This window comes from Styela clava, chromosome 12 (assembly GCF_964204865.1).
Source record: "Styela clava chromosome 12, kaStyClav1.hap1.2, whole genome shotgun sequence".
NCBI classification, from domain to species: domain Eukaryota; kingdom Metazoa; phylum Chordata; class Ascidiacea; order Stolidobranchia; family Styelidae; genus Styela; species Styela clava.
In genome coordinates, this window is record NC_135261.1 from 8,502,392 (window position 1) to 8,524,744 (window position 22,353).

The 22,353-nt window shown below is 34.5% G+C and overlaps 2 protein-coding genes and 5 non-coding genes across 7 annotated transcripts; all 7 read left to right on the plus strand.

Moving 5' to 3' along the window:
- The first annotated feature begins 788 nt into the window (after positions 1-788).
- Trnay-gua (transfer RNA tyrosine (anticodon GUA)) lies at positions 789-876 on the plus strand. Its single transcript is given in 2 exon segments — positions 789-825; positions 841-876. It is a non-coding gene; the product is annotated as a tRNA-Tyr (tRNA).
- Positions 877-1,353: 477 nt separating this feature from the next.
- On the plus strand, positions 1,354-1,441 carry Trnay-gua (transfer RNA tyrosine (anticodon GUA)). The gene is given in 2 exon segments: positions 1,354-1,390; positions 1,406-1,441. It is a non-coding gene; the product is annotated as a tRNA-Tyr (tRNA).
- Positions 1,442-3,800: 2,359 nt separating this feature from the next.
- Trnay-gua (transfer RNA tyrosine (anticodon GUA)) lies at positions 3,801-3,888 on the plus strand. The gene is given in 2 exon segments: positions 3,801-3,837; positions 3,853-3,888. It is a non-coding gene; the product is annotated as a tRNA-Tyr (tRNA).
- Positions 3,889-4,479: 591 nt separating this feature from the next.
- On the plus strand, positions 4,480-4,567 carry Trnay-gua (transfer RNA tyrosine (anticodon GUA)). The gene is given in 2 exon segments: positions 4,480-4,516; positions 4,532-4,567. It is a non-coding gene; the product is annotated as a tRNA-Tyr (tRNA).
- Positions 4,568-4,830: 263 nt separating this feature from the next.
- Positions 4,831-4,918, plus strand: Trnay-gua (transfer RNA tyrosine (anticodon GUA)). The gene is given in 2 exon segments: positions 4,831-4,867; positions 4,883-4,918. It is a non-coding gene; the product is annotated as a tRNA-Tyr (tRNA).
- A 6,269-nt stretch (positions 4,919-11,187) lies between these two features.
- Positions 11,188-15,563, plus strand: LOC120336868 (cGMP-dependent protein kinase 2-like). The gene is made up of 6 exons (XM_039404638.2): positions 11,188-11,425; positions 13,556-13,639; positions 14,478-14,579; positions 14,781-14,903; positions 15,223-15,398; positions 15,482-15,563. Exons 1-6 carry the CDS (start codon positions 11,189-11,191, stop codon positions 15,561-15,563), a joined length of 804 nt encoding a protein of 267 aa, XP_039260572.2. The 5' UTR covers position 11,188.
- Positions 15,564-16,711: 1,148 nt separating this feature from the next.
- LOC120336876 (cGMP-dependent protein kinase 1-like) lies at positions 16,712-21,701 on the plus strand. Its single transcript, XM_039404649.2, has 8 exons — positions 16,712-16,892; positions 17,337-17,966; positions 18,099-18,211; positions 18,491-18,653; positions 18,790-18,930; positions 19,430-19,570; positions 20,046-20,165; positions 20,525-21,701. The coding sequence occupies exons 1-8, from the start codon at positions 16,851-16,853 to the stop codon at positions 20,678-20,680; spliced, it is 1,506 nt and encodes a 501-aa protein (XP_039260583.2). The 5' UTR covers positions 16,712-16,850; the 3' UTR covers positions 20,681-21,701.
- The last annotated feature ends 652 nt before the right edge of the window (positions 21,702-22,353 follow it).

Here is a 22,353-nt window from a genome sequence, read left to right on the forward strand (position 1 = left end):
TCAAGGCTGAAAATGTCGTTGTAAACTCCGGCTTTGGATTGACTCGTTGGTCTAGGGGTATGATTCTCGCTTGGGTGCGAGAGTTCCCGGGTTCAAATCCTGGACGAGCTCTTGCTTTTGTATCACTACCCAGTCTGAACCAATATTTCCTTAAATAACTTCTCATAATTCGTACATGATGTCTGATCATGTGTTTTGGTTTTTGTATTAAACATTTCAATGTATGAAATTTGAATCAGGCGTCTTGTCAAGATATGCCCTCCGATAGCTCAGTTGATAGACCGGTTGACTGTAGGGGTAGAAAGCTGAAATCCATAGTTCGCTGGTTCGAATCCGCTTCGAAGGAATTTTTTTAATAAGGAGATCTAAATAAATTTGTTATGTCTGCATAGACTTTCATTATATTGGATATGTCGTTGTAAACATCGCCTTTTGTTCAAATCCGGGACGATTCTTCACTATTGCCCTGTCGAGATCAAATTCTTACTTAATAATAACAATTTGTCATCAATCTGACAGATTATCCGATCATGTGTTATGTTTTTTTCATGTTAAATCTCTATTTATAAACTCCAACTGAGTATTAATGCTTCGATAGCTCAGTTGATACACCGATGGACTGTAAGGGTGGAAGGCTGAAATCCATAGGTTGCTGGTTCGAACCCGGCTCGAAGGAATTTTTTTTCCATAGGGAGATCTAAATAAATTTGTTATGTGTTTTGTTTTTTTCATGTTATATCCCAATTTATGAACTCCAACTCAGAGGTAATGCTCTAATAGACGTGTGTCCTTCGATAGCTCAGTTGGTAGAGCGGTGGACTGTAGTGGTAGAAAGCTGATATCCATAGGTCGCTGGTTCGAATCCGGCTCGAAGGAGCTTTTGAAATAGATGGGATTTGTAATTTTTAAACAATATATGATTTGAGTTTCATTCTTCCTCTCCCCGGTTCTCTGTCTGACGTAATATATCGCAATGTTTCTATTTCTCCATTTCAATACTATCTTAACCTGTCAGTCCAAAATACCCCAATGTCTGCATAGAGTTTAATTATTTCAAAAATGAAGGCTGAAAATGTCGTTGTAAACCTCAAGCTATCGATTGGCTCGTTGGTCTATTTGTTTGATTCTCGCTTTGAGTGCGAGAGGTTACGGGATCAAATAACGGACGAGACCTCGCTTTTGTATCACTACTCAGACTTACCCAATGTCTCATTTGATAATTCGCATATTTGGGAAAGAATGTATGATCCTGTGTTTAGGTTTTTGTATCAAACATCATATGTTTTGGTTTTTGTATTAAACATCTCCATTTAGGAACGTCAACTCAGCCGTAATTCCTTCTTTTTCGTGTGACCTTCGATAGCTCAGTTGGTAGAGCGGTGGACTGTAGTGATAGAAATCAGATATCCATAGGTCGCTGTTTCGAATCCGGCTCGAAGGACCTTTCATAATGAATAACATTTTTAATTTTTAAAACAATATATGATTTGAGTTTCACCCTTCCTCTCTCCCGTTCTATCTTTTTCGTATTATATATAATGTTTCTATTTCCCCATGTCAATATTATGTTAACCTCTCGGATAAATTTTATAATAGATAAAATTTGAAATTTTTAAAACAATATATGATTTGAGTTTCACCCTTCTTCTCTCCGGTTCTCTCACTTTCATATTATATATAATTGTTTCTATTTCTTCATGTCAATATTATCTTTAACTCTCAGTCCAAGATACCCCAATGTCTGGATAGAGTTTGATTATTTTAGTATTAAGGCTGAAAATGTCGTTGTAAAATTAGGCTTTCGATTGGCTCGTTGGTCTTGGGGTATGATTCTCGGTTTGGGTGCGAGAGGTCCCGGGGTCCCGGGTTCATATCCCGCACGAGCCCTGGCTCTTGTAACACTACCCAGTATGAACTAATGTCTCATTTAATAGCTGAGTTGGAGTAGAGATGGACTATTCATAGGTCGCTGTTCAAATCCGGCTCTAGATCTAAAGCTCCGAAGAACTTAAATTTTCTTATTGAATCATTATCTTGAAATCATTATATTGAATAGGTTTTCAAATCCGGCTCTAGATCTAAAGCTCCGAAGAACTAAAATTTGTTATTGAATCATTATCTTGAAATCATTATATTGAATAGGTCGTTGTGAACATCGCCTTTTGTTCAAATCTGGGACGATTCCGCACGATTGTATAACTGCCCAGTCGAGATCAAATTCTTACTTAATAATAACAATTTCTCATCAATCTGAAAGATTGTCCGATCATGTGTTTTGTTTTTTCATATTATATCTCAATTTATGAACTCCAACTCTGAGGTCATGCTTTAATAGACGTGTCTCCTTCGATAGCTCAGTTGGTAGAGCGGTGGACTGTAGTGATAGAAAGCTGATATCCATAGGTCGCTGGTTTGAATCCGGCCTATTTGTAATTTTCAAACAATATCTGATTTGAGTTACACCCTCCCTCTCACCGGTTCTCTGTCTTACGAAATATATCGCAATGTTTCTATTTCTCCATTTCAATACTATCTTATCCTGTCAGTCCAAAATACCCCAATGTCTGCATAGAGTTTAAGTATTTCAAAAATGAAGGCTGAAAATGTCGTTGTAAACCTCAAGCTATCGATTGGCTCGTTGGTCTATGTGTTTGATTCTCGCTTTCGGTGCGAGAGGTCTCGTGTTTAAATCACGGACGAGACTTCGCTTTCGTATCACTTCCCAGTCTGAACCAATGTCTCATTTAATAACTTCTCAATATTAGGACAGAATGTCTGATCATGTTTTTTGGTTTTTGTATTAAACATCTCCATTTATGAACGTCAACTCAGGCGTAATGCATTCCTAGTCGTATTACCTTCGATATCTGAGTTGGTAGAGCGGTGTACTGTAGTGAGAGAAAGCTGATATCCATAGATCGCTGGATCGAATCCGGCTCTAAGGAGCTTTTAAAATAGATAAAATTTATAATTTTTAAAACAATACATGATTTCGGTTTCGCCCTTCCTCTCTCCGGTTCTCTGTCTTTCGTAATATATCGCAATGTTTCTATTTCTCCATTTCAATACTATTTTATCCTGTCAGTCCAAAATACCCCAATGTCTGCATAGAGTTTGATTATTTCAAAAATGAAGGCTGAAAATGTCGTTGTAGAACTTAAGCTATCCATTGGCTCATTGGTCTAGGTGTATGATTCTCGATTTGGGTGCGAGAGGTCGCGGGTTCAAATCACGGACAAAACAATACATGACTTCAGTTTCGCCCTTCCACTCTCCGGTTCTCACTCTTCCGTAATATATCGCAATGTTTCTGTTTCTCCATGTCAATACTATCTTAACCTTTCAGATAAATTTTATATTAGATAAAATTTGTAATTTTTAAAACAATATATGATTTGAGTTTCACCTTTCCTCTGTCCGGTTCTCTCTCTCTTCCGTATTATATATCAATGTTTCTATTTATCCATGTCAATACTATCTTAACCTATCAGTCCAAAGAACCCCAATGTTTGCATAGAGTTTGATTATTTTAAAATCAAGGCTGAAAATGTCGTTGTAAACATCGGCTTTCGGTTGGCTCGTTTGTCTAGGGGTATGATTCTCGCTTTCGGTGCAAGAGGTCCCGTGTTTAAATCACGGACGAGACTTCGCTTTCGTATCACTACCCATTCTGAACCTATGCCTCATTTAATAACTTCTCAATATTAGGACAGAATGTCTGATCATGTTGTTTGGTTTTTGTATTAAACATCTCCATTTATGAACGTCAACTCAGGCGTAATGCCTTCCTAATCGTGTGACCTTCGGTAGCTCAGTTGGTAGAGCGGTGGGCTGTAGTGATAGAAAGATGATATCCATAGGTCGCCGGTTCGAATCCGGCTCGAAGGAGATTTTAAAATATATAAAATTTGTAATTTTAAAAATAATACTTGATTTCAGTTTCGCCCTTCCTCTTTCCGGTCAGTCTTTCGTAATATATCGCAATGATTCTATTTTTCCATGTCAATACTATCTCAACCTTTCAGATAAATTCTATAACAGATAAAATTTGTAATTTTTAAAACAATATATGATTTGAGTTTCACCTTTCCTCTCTCCGGTTCTCTTTCTTCCGTATAATATATCAATGTTTCTATTTTTTCATATCAATACTATATTAACCTCTCAGTTCAAAATACCCCAATGTTTGCATACAGTTTGATTATTTTAAAATCAAGGCTGAAAATGTCGTTGTAAACTTCTTCACTAGATTGGCTCCTTGGTCTAGGCCCTAGGGGTATGATTCTCGCTTTGGGTGCGTGAGGTCCCGGGTTAAAATCCCGGACGAGCCCTGAATTTTGTATCACTACCCAGTCTGAACCAATGTCGTATTTAAAAACTTCTCCTAATTCAGACAGAATGTCTGATCATGTGTTTTGGTTTTTGTATTAAACATTTCAATTCATGAATTTTAAATCAGGCGTTTTGCCGGAGCTATGCCCTTCGATAGCTCAGTTGATAGACCGGTGGACTGTAGGGGTAGAAGGCTGAGATCCATAGGTCGCCGGTTCGAGTCCGGCTCGGAGGAATTTTTTTAATAGGGAGATCTAAATAAATTTGTTATGTCTGCATAGACTTTCATTATATTGAATATGTCGTTGTGAACATCGCCTTTTGTTCAAATCCGGGACGAGTCCTCACTATTGTATAATTGCCTAGTCTAGATCAAATTCTTACTTAATAATAACAATTTGTCATCAATCTGACAGATTTTCTGATCATGTGTTTTTTTTCATGTTACATCTCAATTTATGACTTCAACTCAGAACTGATGCTTTCCTAGTCGTGTGACCTTCGGTAGCTCAGTTGGTAGAGCGGTGGACTGTAGTGATAGAAAGCTGATATCCATAGTTCCCTGGTTCGATTCCGGCTCGAAGGAGCTTTTAAAATAGATAAAATTTGTAATTTTAAAAACAATACATGATTTCAGTTTCGCCCTTCCTCTCTCCGGTCTCTCTTTTGTAATATATCGCAATGTTTCTATTTTTCCATGTCAATACTATCTCAACCTTTCAGATAAATTTTATAACAGATAAAATTTGTAATTTTTAAAACAATATATGATTTGAGTTTCACCTTTCCTCTCTCCGGTTCTCTTTCCTCCGTATAATATATCAATGTATCTATTTATCCATGTCAATACTATCTTAACCCCTCAGTCCAAAATACCCCAATGTTTGCATAGAGTTTGATTATTTTAAAATCAAGGCTGAAAATGTCGTTGTAAACTTCTTCACTAGATTGGCTCGTTGGTCTAGGGCTTTTGTTCTTCAACTAACAGTTTTCCTTCCACATGTTTTTAAATGACTCAAAATTATCTTATATATATATATACTATAAACTTTCTATTTTAATGTTCTCGAGTTTGCTTGAAAAGTTTTCCTTTTCCTGATTTTTGACAGACTTCCGTACACGTTCAATGATCTTCTGTCAGCTTCGTTTTTTCCCAAATCTGTGACTAGGAAAACAAAACATAAATTTATTTTACAAAATAATATAAAGTTTACCTTTTTTAAAAAAATATTGGACTAGACTACATTTACTGCGAAATCCTATTCTGTCGCACTGGATAGGACTATCACGTCTGTTCCATATATTTTCATGTCTTCCATAATTAGGTAGCGAGATACTTTGCAGACTCAAAGTGATAACATCATCTCAAACTATTTCTTTGCATACAATATCTCAGAGCCTTTGTTTTACATAATAACATGTCCCGCATCCTTATGTACAAACTGAATTGCCTTTGATTCAAAACGATAACTAAAACCAACTTCTCTCATCGCTCCTGACAGAGCAGACGCAGACCATATATGACGTCATATGTCTCGTCTGCAATTTGCACATTTTGTCAGAGTGAAATATACCATAGCAGTGTCGCAAGTCCCAGATAAGTTTCCGGTGAATTATTGGAATACCATACGATAGCGACAATTTTTTCTTGTTAATCCTCCAATTCTGGCCAAAAGATAACCGGGTTAGAAAAGAGAAAATCATGATTTATTTTTGTAGCCACAATTTAGCAAAAATAGCAAAACGGGATATAGCTAGGCCTAGAAACTGTCGGCAAAAACCAGAGTTTTTTTGCTTGAATTTCAAATCCAACATTAATTATGTGGTGATAGTTGAGGGTAATGTTGAAAATGACGAAAAGTTTCAGACTTTTTGCTTGAGGGATTTATGTAGAAAATAAAGCCCAAACTATTTGGGCGACAACAAAATGTGGCCCAAAAATTCCCGTCGCCCAAATACAGCGAAAATAACTCCGTGTTGTCGACCAAATCGATAAAATAGAAATATATATATATATATATTATTGTACCAATGCTTATTTTCTGGTCGACGGAACAATAAATCTCTCTCTTCTGATCCAAATTTTTAAATTGGTATTTCTATCGGTACTAATTGCAAGCACTGCGTCCATTGCAGATTGTATCATGTGCTGACACGTAAAGTCATGCTATCAAAACAGCATTAAGATGGGAGTTGTTGGAATGATTGATGCGACATGTTCTGGTGCATGTACCTTCAAACATGTAACAGAGTGATATCCCATGACATGAGTGTTTCCTCCTTGCAAGCCCAACAAGTTGTATTTAGTTTGTGTTTTGGTTTTTGTATGTTACACATCAATTTATGAATTTCAACTCGGGCGTAATGCCCCTCCCAAATTGAGATATATCGGTCGCTGGCGTAGTTTTTAAAATCTAGAGCGAATCTTCTAGGTAGAAAGGTGATATTCATAGTTAGTTGGTTCGAATGCCGCTTGAAGATGCATTTATAATGAGAAGGAATGGACTTTTACAACACAAAATATGATTTGAGTTTTGTCCCTCTCTATCTCTTGATCTCTGTCTTTCGTTTTACATCGAAATGTTTCTATTGCTATATTTCATTACTTTTTTTTCTTCTTAGTTCTAAATACTCACATGTCTGCAAGCCTTTTATTATTTTGAAAAGCAAGACTGACAATGTCTTTATAAACTCAATATGGTGGTTGGCTCGATGGTCTTGGGATATGATTCTAACTTCGGGTGGGAGTGGTCCCGGGTTCGAATCCCGAACGAGCTTCCATTTGAAGGAACAGTATTATTATTCTGGTCGCTTATTCGAATGCGGCTAGAAGGATATTCTGTAATAGGAAAATTTTTCTTTCTAATACCAAATATGATTTTAGTTTTACCCTCTTTCTCTCCTGATCTCTTTCTTTCGTATTAAATCGAAATGTTTCTTTTTCTTATATCATTACTTCCTTTTCTCTCAGTTCTAAATACTTCTTTTTCTGCATAAACTTTAATTATTTTAAAAATCAAGACCAGCAATGTGATTGTAAACATCAACCTACATTGGTTGTATTTGATGAAACAGAATATTAAAACAAATGTGACATAGTTGTACAAGTCGTCAAATCGATAAAATTCATAAAAAAAATATACATGTAGATGATAGTTGGTCGACTACGGATCCTATATCAAGAGTATTTCACATTTACATGGGAATAAATTTTTGAATATATATTGTATAACATTGTCCTAGATGTTTTGCTGAATTATTGTTTTTGTTTCTCCTGACGTGTTCTGTATTTTAGCTTCAGTAATAGAAACCGTTTGCCTTGTATCATCAGAATTGGTGGTTATTTCATAACTGGTAATCCGTTTGGAATGCCGGCCAACCTACATAGAAAACGTAATTTCAGTCACTGCGAGTGCACCTCATCTTTTCGAAAAACCCAGTGCTCAGGTAAAGCCTTAAAATATCAGGTATGAAGCGCATTGGTGGTTAGATTTGATTTCTAATTTTCATGAATGGAAATAATTCTGTCTCGGCAACTGTGTCTATATATTCGAGCTCTTTTGATGAGAGTAAACTGGATGTTCAGCGGTTTTATCAACGAACGAGCTTGTTGCTGAAATCGATGGCTTTAAAATTAACGTCCCAGTTATATCGTAAATGCTGCTTAAACGTATTCCTACCTAACGATTGTTCACTTTGGAGAATCGCCACTTCTTTATAGTCAGATAGCTAAGCAATGTTAGCGCCTAAGAATGTTCAATTGTCCATATTCAGTGTTTCGTTGGTTCACCGTATCCTGCGCATAAAATCGAAATTTAAGAAAAGTCGAGTCGTTCCTAGGAAGGTAGGCCATGTCAATGATTTAAGTTTCTACTGTCTCTCGGAGCTTCGTGTTCTCACTATTCCCTGCCCCGTGGGTCCACATAAAATCAAAAGCATAAGAACAGACAAGTCATTGTTGAGAATTTGGGTTCAACATAAAGACAAGGGGTGCTTAAGAGTTGGTTGTTATAACCGCATCATATGTATCGTTTTGCTAAATTGCTGTTGTTACTGTTTTTGTTTTAAAAAAATTGCTTTGTATTCGCAACTAATGGTACATTCTATATCAGATTCTCAGTACTTGAAGATGGATGAAGTCGTTAGAAAGCTGTGATAATTATTTTTCAGATTTCTACGACACGATTTGGTATCCGAAATTTTACTGTTTTGTTGTAGTTCATGGGAACACTGAACACACCTTCATACATAATCTGGTACAATTATTCTATCGTTTGGCTGGAATTTCGCTGACATCGAAGAAATCATTTGATCTTCGTATTTATATATTTAATCATTGATCTCCTGTAATTAGTTACATATTATACAACATTTGAAGCCCTTGGAACATATGAGAAATGCCTTCCTTGAAACAGTGTTCGATAAAATGACTAGTCCCTATAGATAGTGTTGTTGGCGTGACCCCACTCAAACCAAATCTGCTTTTTATAACACAGCCTAGCAGCTATGCATGAAGTAGGCTATTTGTATACAGCTATGGTCATCTACCGCGAGACTATATATGTATTAATATGGAGGAACATTATCTGCTCTTGAATGCCCTAATCATTCGACTGAATACTGGAAGTAGACGGTAAAAAGTATCTCGTATTGTATAACCGCGATTTTATTTCCCATTCTTAATTAATGGATTAATGGACTATTATGGCGTCGCTTATTTCTGAATGTGATTAACCCCTCGCCCTGTCGGACAATGTCTATTTAGGAAATTTTAAAGTCCGTTTTTGAAGTAACGTTTAAAATGTATGTTAACAACAAACGGTGCAATGAATCATTTACTTTTTTTAGTTTTTAAAGCTAAAATGGAATCCCTTTATAAAGGGTCAAAGCAGAATATTCTCTACAATACCTCTTTTTTATGATAGTACACGATTCCATGGACAAAAACTAATCAATGATAGATAGAAGATTCGTAATGGTGTTTTGTTTGTAATTTTATGTCGAACTTACGTTTTTCGAAAATCCTTCTTGACTTCATAGGTTTCAAGCGATCAATTTTTCGACCTTTTTCCAAGAGTTTATATCGGTTTTAGTAACCAGGTGACCTTATTAATATTTTCTGCAACTTCAATTGCAAATAGGAAAACAACATTAAGCGTAGCTTAGTAACACGACGTGTTCGTATTGGTGTGATAAAGTCGTGTTCATATAAATGATATTTCGAGATTTATCTGACCTGGTAATGAAATACTGTTAGTCATACCACCATATACGTGCCGTTAAGCTCGTAAACCTGTCGTATATAGGTTTGTATAAACAAGAGCGCTTCCAAATAATTTATTAAAGATATATTCTCCGAATATATTAGGCACCCGCCGTTACGTAATATGCGTTAGAGAATCATAATCGACGTCATATGGCCATATCAACAATGCGAATTCCAGAGATTCCTTTTCCGGTCACAAAAAAAACGTGTGAAATTATAGACATACAAACATGACACATACATAAAAATCTCACTTCACATATCAGTCATGTTTAGTCAGACATTACCCGACTGGGTGTTGGTTGGACACTTTGTTTCGTATCTTCATAAATAGGAGCGAAAGGTTATATTTTCTTTACTGATTCCATCTAGCAATATTTCTTGAGAATTTCGACGTTTGATATCATGCATCATATATCAATTTTCTACTTTTTAGTTGCATGTCCTTGAAATGAACTTCATGGAAAAAATGGAAAAAAGCACGCAATGCGTATCATCCTTGTCTTGCGTAACCCCGTAAACGGGTGCGTCGAAATTATAGGCCACTAGGAACGTGACTTATCCATGGTCCGACTTTGGCGTAATAAATGCGGTTCATACGTTAGCCTATAAATAATCGTTTAATGTATGCTGTTAGATATCATTATACCAACAAGGCAACAACCCCACCCGGTTTATGGCCGTAGCATTGCCCTCATTGAAATCGCCGGGAATTTATGACAAACGCCTATAATTTACACAACTTTTGTTGACTCTACAATTTAACTGTCAGGCGTCTACGTACGTAATCGAATGTTTATTGTGTACTGGCTGGCCTTGGCAGTTCAACAAATACCCATATCAATATTTTTACTTGTTCTCTCGTCGAGTCTCATGTTACAGAAGGTAGAGAAATTAAATATATTGATACGCGGTAGGCGCTCAATAAAGAGGATAAACTATGTGAGACTTCGGCTAGAAAGAAATAGAAAAAAGAGAATTTGGAAACCTGGGATATCATACATCCTCTGGATATAAATTAATTCAATTTAAGACATGTTAGTCAGTTTGTTGATTACGATTTACATGGGGGGGGGGGTCAAAAAATAATCAATAGTATAGAAATGTCCAAAAAGTAAATTTTTACTTCTTAAATTACATTTCACCTAAACTTTAAATGGGTGATTTTTATTTCTTTGTTTTTTTAAATTGTTTTATTTTCTAGTCTTTCAAACTTCGGTTCATCGATTGTTATTTTTAAGTTATCCATTTAAAAAAAGAGGAAGTTAGCATAATATATATAATATGACCGTATGAAGATTATATATGTTTTTGTAGTTAAAACATGCAATAGATAAGCTACTATTGTTGACTGTATTGGTGAACAAAAACGTTTAGTTTTACTTGACTTATTGTCAATCATATGATATTGAATTGTGGTAATTATGGAAGACATCGGCACGGAAATAGCACTTTTAATTATCGTGACTCATCAGTATTTCATCATCTTTCGCAATATTTCCGTAACATTAAACTGTTCCGAAGTATTTTTAAACTCATTATTATCTTTTAATCTAGCAATTTAAACTACAATGTATTTGAATGACAAGAATGCCTTTCCCGTTCATCTGTTGTTGTTGTAAAACTAAAAGAAAATTAACAATGAACAAAGCAACACATAGTTCAGTACAATTCAAAAACCCGGTCGTTGAAAAAGAGTTAGAAAAAGAAGAAAAAGAAAAGCTTGACAAAGAAATTAATGAAAAAGTCGAGATAAAAACACGGGAACTGCAAAAGAAAGTTACGGAATTAACACGTAATCTGGAAAAGGTCAATATAGATCTATGTGTAAGTTGTAAATTGTGTAATTGGTAGGATCGGTAAATTGTAATTATGTTGTATTCAAAATATTACGAGAAGATGGGAAAGAAGCAGGTTTCAGTGATTTCATTTGGCAGATTAAGTTTCTTTGTTACGAAACAGTAGATAAAATCAATGACACCCTTAAGAACCCCATCAAGAATTAACTCTGATATACATCGACTATCAAATCATGATATTTATTCTCAGGTTATGTCAAAAACGAAACATCGACATAATAACAGAAATTAGACAAAATTGAAAATATTAGAATCTCTGGTCTATTGGCATTCTTCGTGCAAAAGAAAATAGCACAAAATCTTTATCGTGTAGAATTACAGTATTATTATTACATCTAGTATTATTTCAATAATTAGATATGAAACGTCGGATGTATTTTGTAAACGTGTATTTTGGTCACATATAAGGTCATATCGCTGCACTCAATTTAACTACACATGCCTAGCCAAAACCCATGTACGTGCTTTCAATCATTATCGATCCAGTGAAGTTCCAAACAACGCGAAAAGTACTTGCGTGCTTGAACCTCGATGCTTACGAATATTCATAAACGTTCTGACTCATTGTATTTATTCCTAGCAGGCTGATTTTCCATTCTATATTGTATTTATGGGAGTTATAACTAGAGTTGTAAAATGATTTGTCAATATTTAAAAGTGAGCTTGGAGCATGGAAACATCTGATCAACATTTGATTCATAAAAATAAAAATAAATGGCGAAGAATGATACTCAAAGTTTGCATCGATTCCCAAACTTTGTTATCGATTTGCCTGTCGTCAACCTACTATGACTTATGTTTTCATCTGATATTCGAGTTTAATATTCCTCCATTATGTTTTTCTAAATCGTGATTCATGCCAACGGCAATTTTACCTTCATGAATACTAAAACTATATTAAAAAAAAATCTATTGGAAGCACGGAAATAGCAAAGTCATGTGTGTTGTGATATCACATTGTCCAAGGATGACGCGACATAAGTCGAGATCAAAACAAATTCCAATTTCAAAGATATAGGATAGAGATAGGATTTCTCTATGGCACGTACAATGAGCAATTGCGGTTCGTTTGGGAAATTCCCGTCGATAACCGTCTGCGCTAAATATTCACACTGAATGCGTGGATTAAAAATACGACCGAAATTGTTTTCAAGTAAAGGATTTGTACAATTTGTAACGATTCCTGGCTAGCGTCAGAAATATCTTGGCAAAATTATTGTTCATAATAAACTTTCAAATATTTTGTTTTGATTTTTAGCTGGAATACCAAATATTTGAAATAACACATTAAAATTTTCTAGGTTAAAATAAAAATTTATAAGTTATTTAATGCTGTTTGTCAAATTATCAGTCAAAAATGCTGTTAAAACTGACAAAAATAACTTTCATTCTAGACATGAATCAGCGTTTAAGTTTTGTATAGAAACTCGGGTATAAGATAATAAATTGTTTGGGCGATGCAAACATTCTTTTGGAATGTTGTGTACTGATATGGATTTTGAATTATTTTTAAATCGAAGATTTAATATAGCCTTTCGGTGGATTCCGACTCACATTTTTGTTGACAGTTGGGACCATGGGTCAATATAGATCCAATATTACTTAGAAAAGGATATGCTTCGAGAAAAAAATACGTGGACGAAGTATTAATCGCTTTTCTGATGATATTACAACATCGCCAAAATGTTGGGTGAATTGCTTCTTATGCTGAACTATGTACACGTCGCAGAATATCTTCCCATAATACACAAGTCGTTACATTGTTTGCATTAGATTTAAGAAAGACATCCGCGGCGTCACACAATCCGTTGTAAATTGAACAAGGTTATACAGTTTCTCGTAGAATATACGCAACCAATGTGTACTAAGCTGTTCGTGAGTTATGGGCAAATCAGATGGCCATTCGGACATCTCAGCTGTTTCAGCGTGTGTGCTACTATTAACGATAAATTAAGGCATGCATTGAATAATCCAAACACTGTCTAATACCTTACAACCAACCATTAAATTTTATGATTGTATTTAAGAGCTGGGTAGTACTAAATGGTGGTTCGAATTAAAATCAATCTATTTTTAAACATATATTTTTATATTTCAGGAAAGAAACAGTATCTACGAAAAATTAAAGCAACAGCTTGAATCGGCAAACAAGCATATTAAGAAATTGAGTGAAAAATTAACTGTAAGTAGTATGTATATCTAATCCCATGTATATTTTAAAACTAAATTTCTGCCGTTTCTTGCTTTGTCACGTTTGTAAAGTGTAATATCAGCATTTTCCTACGCCTTATCTATCCATTCCTTATTGGACACAAAATGTACATAATAATATTTGCCTTTGGGATTCTTCTCATTACCTACTGGAAAAATCGCTATTCTCTTTGATTACTGGACCAATTGCTTTGAAATTTCAGTGGTTGAAGATTGTATTTTCCGCTAGATGGCTATTACTTTTATTTATTCCTGTTGCCTCTGAAGGAGCTTCTTACGTTTTTTTTTGTGCGATGACAACATAAAAAATAAAAATTGCTGACCTTTTGGCGGTTCCGCGTTCGCGATCTGGTGGTCAGGCAAAGTCGTGAACACGGCGGGCACCGGTATGTACTGTGACAGACTACATTACCGTTCTACTTTGTTTGGGGGTTCGTGCCCATGTATTTGAGCATCGCTCTCTTGTTTTTATGCGTGTTTGTGATTGACTAGTGGTGATAGTATATTTTGTCCAATCAGACTACTCTACGAAGTTTCATAACACTATAGACGCTCAGACATAGGAATTGATTATATTATATCTCGAAGCGGATTTGCAAGTCGAAACAGACTATATATACTGTCAGGTTCGGTCCTGTAGTTCCAGATTAGGATCTGACTTTTGCGAATACTGAATCAAATACAACCCTATGTCATTGTCTTATTATTAGCTAGACGATACGCTCTTGTTTTGAGCATGAGGTTCAAACACTTTTTCTCATAAAATTTATATTAGGAATTATCGAAAATGTTGCTATTTACTGTTTTAGCAAACTGAAAAAATCCACAAAACGAAGGAGACACACTATGAAGAACAACTGAAGAAGAAAGAAACAAAAATTAAGGAATTGAAATCAAAAATGTGGTCGATTGTGAGTTTTAATTATTATTCATTGATAAAACACAAAATATTACAAAATAAAGCTTTTTAAGGAGAAAAATATTCAAACAGTAATTTTTAATCAATACTGAGTTATATACTTAAATTACTTAATTTATTTGAATCAGTTGGTGCATTCGATAGACTTTATCGCTAATACATATAAACTACGTACGATTGATATATACAACAGGTTCCTCCACAAGACGCAGTGGGACGAACAAGAAGAGGGGCAGTTGCAGGAGCTAAGATAAATTCAGATGTAATGCCAGAAAAATTCTACAAATCCCCGGATGTTATTCAGTTTCTATTCGAGGTAAATTTCGATATGATCTGCAATATTTATCAAGCGAACCCTTTCGAAGAAACAGAGCAGGGTTATTAAATATTTACAAAAAAACTCCTGACTTAGCGGTAAAAATCAAATCACCCGGAAACATACAAATTTTTCTAAATATAGCACAGTGATATAAATTTACCCAGAAACCAAATACATGTTGAAACAAAATTTCTTCTTTTTTTAAACCTCTGAATGATAGTTTTTGTTAGTTGTGGTCTCAATCTTCATCACATCCTAATAATTCCATCAACCATGGTGTAAAGTATTTGACTTGAAATATCTTTTAATTTTTCAGTCTCTACAAAACAACGAGCTCTTACAACATCTAAGCGAAAGTCAAATGTTTGAAATGATTAATTACATGAAACCAAAAGGATTTCCACAAAATGACACCGTAATGAAAGAAGGGACATCGGGAGATCGTTTCTATGTACTTCACAGTGGAGAGTGTGAAGTCATTAAGGTAACCACGTAGGTAGTCTAGGAGGTTCTGTGATTTATTATTTTTTAATAACATGTTATTCCTATAAATATGAAGAGCATTTTTACCCTAGCAGTTTCGTCACAGTCTCTGAATACACACTTTTGTACGAAATGACATACAGAGTTTCAGTTGGACCAGTTGAAAATGTTTAGTTGTTGTTGGGTCAAAGTTCGACTTATGTTTTGAATCAATGTTTTTATTCATTGCATCATTCTACGTCATAGTTCGGTCAAAAACCTCAATATTCCCCATACCCCATTTTAGAATAAAAAATAAATCACAAAATTTTCAGAACTTTAAAGGTAATTTATTACAATACTTTCTCCCTCCCTCGTCTTCGATTGTTTGTTATCTAAACTAGTTCTGCGGTCATCTGATTTGTAACAACTTGATGTTCTCGTGAACTAAAACTGTCGGTTAATAGGAGTATCGTTTATTTTGCGGTCTTAGACAGCCCGACGTACGGGACGATCTGGCACAGAAAGACACCCGAATCGATTATCCAGTTGATTGCTCGCACGCAATTTACCTGGAGTATACTGCAGCTTACAACCATGACGCATTTTATTATGTGGTATATTATTTGACCCAAACGTAGCCTCTATTTTTAAGTTCTAGCGTATAAGGACGTATTGAATATTCCATTTTGAATTCTTTCATAAATGTTCATCTCATGTGAAAACATAGTTTAAAAAAAAAACAGAAATTGTCGTTTTTTTATCACTGAATCTTTCAAAGATATTGATTTTGTATCTCGAAGTGTATTTCCATATTCAAACTAAAAGTCCATACGCAGAATGTATTTATGATAACTTGTTCAATAATATTAACATAAAGCAATTAATTTACATAATTTCGTTTAACATGCAGTAGTTAAAGCTTTTTGATCGCGATCAGCACATGCCGATAGAACACAGAGGCTATCACGTACAAGCCATTTTCCGCAAGAGAAATAGCAGACACCCAATAAATAATCGTTTGTTTGACCTGAATGCTGGCTGCTGTTTTTTTATTTACGCAGTAGTGTTTGCTCGGTGTTGTTCTTGTAAATGAACCATTAATCAGGCTGTATAACGTCATGCTTATATGCTGAGTCAATACGCCATTGAGTGAAAAAAATTCTTGGTTTATTGTTTACTTTGTTTTCTTATTCCTCGGTACTTTCTCCTCATGCAATAAATTGATCAATGCCGCTGTAGAGCGATGAAATACGATTTAATCAATTTCCAATATATGAGTAGTACCACCTAGTACGCATATGGTTTATTTATATGTTCAATAATCTTTTTACATAGGGAGATAAGCGCGTAGCCATTTTATCAAAAGGGAACGTTTTTGGTGAATTGGCGATATTATACAACTGTAAACGAACAGCAACCATCGCAACTCTCAGACCGGTCAAAGTCTGGTATATTGAAAGAGATATTTATCATCATGTCATGGTAAAGGTTGGAAAATCAAAAATTACAGAATTAAAAAAAGTAAGTTTTCGAACTAGCAGCAGCAAGCAATGCAGGAAATACCGTATTCGTACATAATAATACAATATTGGTAAAAATGCAGATTTGTTGATTTACAATGCATGGTCTTACATTATGATTTATTACCAATCTTATTTGACTGGTATCCGTGCATTAGTTTTGTTTGTGCAAACTTTTCATATTGCCAAATATTTGCTTACCGTTAGCTTATGATGAAGTATATACAAAACATCTCCTATATGGGTATATTATTTGGAATTGGCAAGTATTTGGTTTCCTGTCCTGGTGACTTTTCGGTAAGATTCGAAATGAATCTCAAAATCCAAACAGGACTTTTAAATCCTTATTTAAGTTAATTTTTATCCGGTATCCGTTATTTAAGTTAAACCCCACGAGTAATACACGCTGATGAATATCATATAAACTTCTTGATTTAATCTGCAGCTCGTCAAAGATACACCATTGAAACACCTTAGTCCTCGAAAGTTTGCAAAAATCGCTGATGCTGTGAATGAAGAAGAATTTCAAAAGGGAACCTATATTATACGACAAGGCGAAATTGGAAAAACATTTTACATCGTGAAAGAGGGCGAAGTTAACGTTACTCAAATTAAAAATGGTTCAGCATTACGTGAAGAGGTACTCATACGAACTTTAAAAAAAGGAAGCTTTTTTGGAGAAAAAGCACTTCAACGAGATGGGGACAAACGAACGGCGAACATTATTGCTTTATCGGAGAAAGTGGTATGTCTCACTTTGGACAAAAAGTACTTTGTGCATTTAATTGGTGATGCAGCTTATACACTGTGGAAAGTCGGTCGACCATCATTCTCTGAACGCCTTGATATTCCCGTTAATCAATCCCATAGATTCTCCTTCTCTTCTGTGACGCCATTTTCAACAAATTCATCTCCTATGGAGGTACGAAAATCAAGACGAAAAACATTTGAACCTTTGAGCATTAAAGATCTTCATTCTATCAAAGTATTAGGACAAGGTTCATTTGGAAGAGTGGAATTAGTTCGAATATATCAGGATAAGAAAACTACCTATGCACTTAAAAGCCTAAGGAAGGTAACTTAAAAGACAAATGTTAGGAAATTTATTCTTGTTCTTATAGTTCACATTTAAGTTGCTTTTTGTACAGAATGGTTTCAAGAAGGACATCTGAATAACTGAATTCAATGTTGCTATCAATATTTTCAGGCTCATATTGTAGAGAATGACGAACAAGAGCATGTTTACTCTGAGAAGAATATTTTACTCAAATGCCACTGCCCGTTCATAGTTGAACTTTATAGGACTTTTAAAAACAGCAAGTAAGGGTTAATAGATTACAATTTTAAAATTCAAATCAAAATAATCCTTAAATAGCAGTTAGTCACTACGGTTGTGCATAGTATATTGCGTAGAATTGCAGGAATATTGTTGCGTTTCGAGGCTTTTTATTTGTGAGTCTATATCAACATATTGATTTACCATGACGCTAGAATTTTGTGCTCTTACTAACAACGTAACATCCTATATAACAATTCTACGTTACATGTGTTTGGAATGTCGTTATACAGAATATATAGTAAATATCTTGCTTTTGGTAGGTACGTTTACATGTTGATGGAAGCTTGTCTTGGAGGAGAATTATGGACGAGATTACGCGAAGAAAAACAATTTTCTGATTCCAGATCTAAATTCTACACGGCATGCGTAGTTGAAGCATTGGATTATATACACCAAAGAAACATAGCACATCGAGATATAAAAGTAATACTCTTTTGCTGCGCCTCTTTTTTGATCCTCGTCATCCCCGCACTCATATTTCTTTCAAACATGCCCAGTCTTTTATTTTTTTCTTGCTGTTTCTACAGTTAACTTGAACGGTATAATTTTACTTTTCCAGCCAGAAAATTTACTTTTGGATAGTAATGGTTATGTCAAACTCGTCGATTTTGGATACGCTAAAACTATTGAACTTGGTGAACGAACATGGACTTTCTGTGGAACTCCTCAATATATTGCACCAGAAGTAGTTTGGAATCAGGTAGTCAAACACAAAATAAGATACGTTATTAAGGCAAAGAATTTGTTTTCAACATACCAAATGTGAAGTTGCTATTCCACCAAGTTACTTTAACACTTTGACGCAATAGAATTACTTTGACACAGAATAGCTTGAAGGTCAATTTGATGAAAGAACATTGAGACAAAACAAGCTGATTTTGACATATTGGATTTAGTTTCCCGTCTTTTGCACACATATAGCTTTATTTTAGAATTTACATCGGACTTATTCTGGAAACTGCAATAAAGCAAACGCCATATTTGATTTTTATGTTGTTTATCCGACGCTCCGGAAGTATTCGTAGCAAGATGACGCATAATCTGAACAACCCTAGCCTAACAACAACATACTATCTTCAGGTTGTGCGCCATCTTGGTACGAAAACTTCGGGAGCACCCTTTATCCTTGCTATAAAAAAAAAATGATGTGCCGCACAACTTTATCAGTAACGGAAATGTAATTTACAAACTATTCACAGGGTCATGACACGGCAGCGGATCTTTGGGCTCTTGGAATACTGACTTTTGAATTGTTAACCGGCGTCCCTCCATTTAATTCAAACTCGGAGTCAAAAATCTACATAAAGGCATCGAAGGGAATCGGAGCAGTTGAATTTCCGGTCAGTCATATGTGTTGCCCCCGAACAAATTGAAAGCAGAAATACTCATAAAATTACATTAAAAAAATGATTAATTTGAATTTTTATTTGTATAATTTGAGTAATAATAACTTGATTATCAATAAACAATTGAATTACAAAAAGTTCATTCTTCTAGTCCCTTTTAAGTCGTATCGTTTACCAGATTATACTTGGAAAAAATGATAAACATTAAAAGTAAAACAAAATTACTGCTGTATGATTAACTTTTTAATTGTAAATTTGTTGTTTAGAGACAGGTTGATAACGTACTCCTCAGTGTAACAAAAAAAATTAGAAATATGGAAGTGACTATAATAATTTTTATCCAATTTAAATTAAACGCACTTATAGTTGAAGTGTAATATTCTACGTTCAAATTCAGTTGGTGGAAATAGTAATTTTTTTTTTGATCATGATGTGAGGAAAAATTCACAATAATAAACACTATTTCTAGAACTACGTAAAATCTCCAGCAAAAGATATTATTCGACGTTTATGCAGAGATAAACCTTCGCACAGGCTTGGAAATATGAAAAACGGTATTAATGACATCCGGGAGCACAAATGGTTCACAGTGAGTCAAGTTTAAAAGTGATAAATAAAGATTCTTCACTAAAACTTAATATTGAGTTAAAAGATTGGTATAAAACAGAAGGGGGTACTCAACAACACTCCGTACTAATTCAGATATATGCTTTATGCTGTCCGAATAATTGAGCGTGATTTGTATTTCCGTTTTATTAACATACTTTGGACAACTAATAAGAGTCAAAGACACTACATTGCTAAGATTTCCTTGGTAATCTGACTTGGACCTCAACTTGGCAATGTCTTACCGATTATCTATTCATGTCTACTTTCAATGTATATATCGGTATCAATAATACTATCGGTGTTGGTGAATATATGATAATGAAAATTTTATTTTTCTAGGGTTTCGATTGGACTGGACTCCAGACGAGACAGCTTAGAGCTGAATACGTTCCCGAAGTGAAAGACTCTCATGACACTCAACATTTTGATGATTTTGAATTTACTAGAGATGATAGTGCTCAAAGTGAACACTCAGGCTGGGACAAAGACTTCTAATTTAATTTTGCTTTCTGAGTTATGAAAATTTGAGTTATGACATCGACATAGTCGATATATTCGATGTATTTAAGTGAATTATTAGGGCCAATTTTTTTATATCTACTGATCTATTACTTTTTATTTTGTATTTATTTATACACGTTTTATAGGTGATATTTATAAGACTTTTTTAAACGTGTATTTATCTGGCTATATTTATGTCTTGGTCATAAAGTTGCTCACGAAAAATTGAAATCACTATTTAAAAAGATTAAGATGAACGATAACACCAGTTGAATTGTTAAAAAAGGTAGTTGCTGTTATAAAACCCTGAAACAATAAAATCACAGCCTCACAATATCAAATAGCTTTTTGTGGCATGGAAAAATAATGTTATCACCTCTATTTTCTCCCAGTTCCCTACGATGTTATTTCAGAAACATAGTACTTGTTTTTATTTTTAGCAACAAGAATAATCAGTTCCAGAATGCCAAGGCTAATACAGGCTATTCATATTTTCACTAATTTTACACAAAAAAGCAGTGAGTTTACTGTTAATTCCTAACAATTACGCACATTTAGTTTAACTTATATTATATTTATAGAATCATCGTTCCGATTAGTCTTTTCGACTTATTTTGTTTTTCCTCATTTTCGTTTGGTTTCATTTGCTGCAGAGTAAATATATTCTTAGTTTATTATTATATAAAACTTTTGTGCAATATATTATAATTCATATTTTTGAATAATATAGATGGATGGCGTGAAATTTAATCAAACAATTCCAACGTTGTTTTAGTTCTAATCTAGTTTGTAGTGTTTTTCAAATAATTTAATTAATAGCACGTGCTAATACGATAAATACAACAAATACAATACAAACCAAGTGGGCCAACCGGTTTTTTAATTTTACAGTACTCTGAATAAAGATGAAATAAAACTATAAAGGAATATTTTTTTCTAGTATATTTCAAATTTCGACCTAGTTCTATGAGGCTTGCTTGTGCGCATTTCGCGCCACCACGTGGAATGACGTATTTTGAACAAATCTGTGCTCACCTACCGTCTGACCAGCACAGATGTGAATTGCTTAGTATAGTCCACTGCGGTTGGACATCTGACCTTTGTGTCCATGTATTCTATCATTGCTCTCATGTTTTAGAAACAGACGTTTTACTAAGCAGTTTTGATGATTGTATGATTTCCTGATATAAAGTTTATATTATAAACAATAAAAATTTTCAGCGCTAAAATATATTTTTGTCTAACTTGGTGCAACTAACGAGATTCTAGTATACTTTTTAGCTTTATATTACTGATATTTCTATTAATATAAATTCATCTGGGCGGCACTGAATCTTCGCAAACGCTTATACTATAAAAGCGAATATTATGAATACTAACAATTACAACAATTTGGATTTTGAGTAAAAAAAATTGGGGGCTCAAGAAGTATGCGCACCAAGATGTTGCACAGCTTTAACCCTAACCGGTACACACATACTGTGTTCAGGTTGTGCGCCATCTTGGTGCGCATACTTCAGAAGGTCAAAAAATTGTACGTACTACTATACATGAGTATAAGTACAAAAGTATTTATCATCATTTATCATGCAGATTTATCGGTAATAATATTGAAAGATGCATACTGCCATGCTGTGATTCGGTCGGCGAACAAACATTTTATTGGA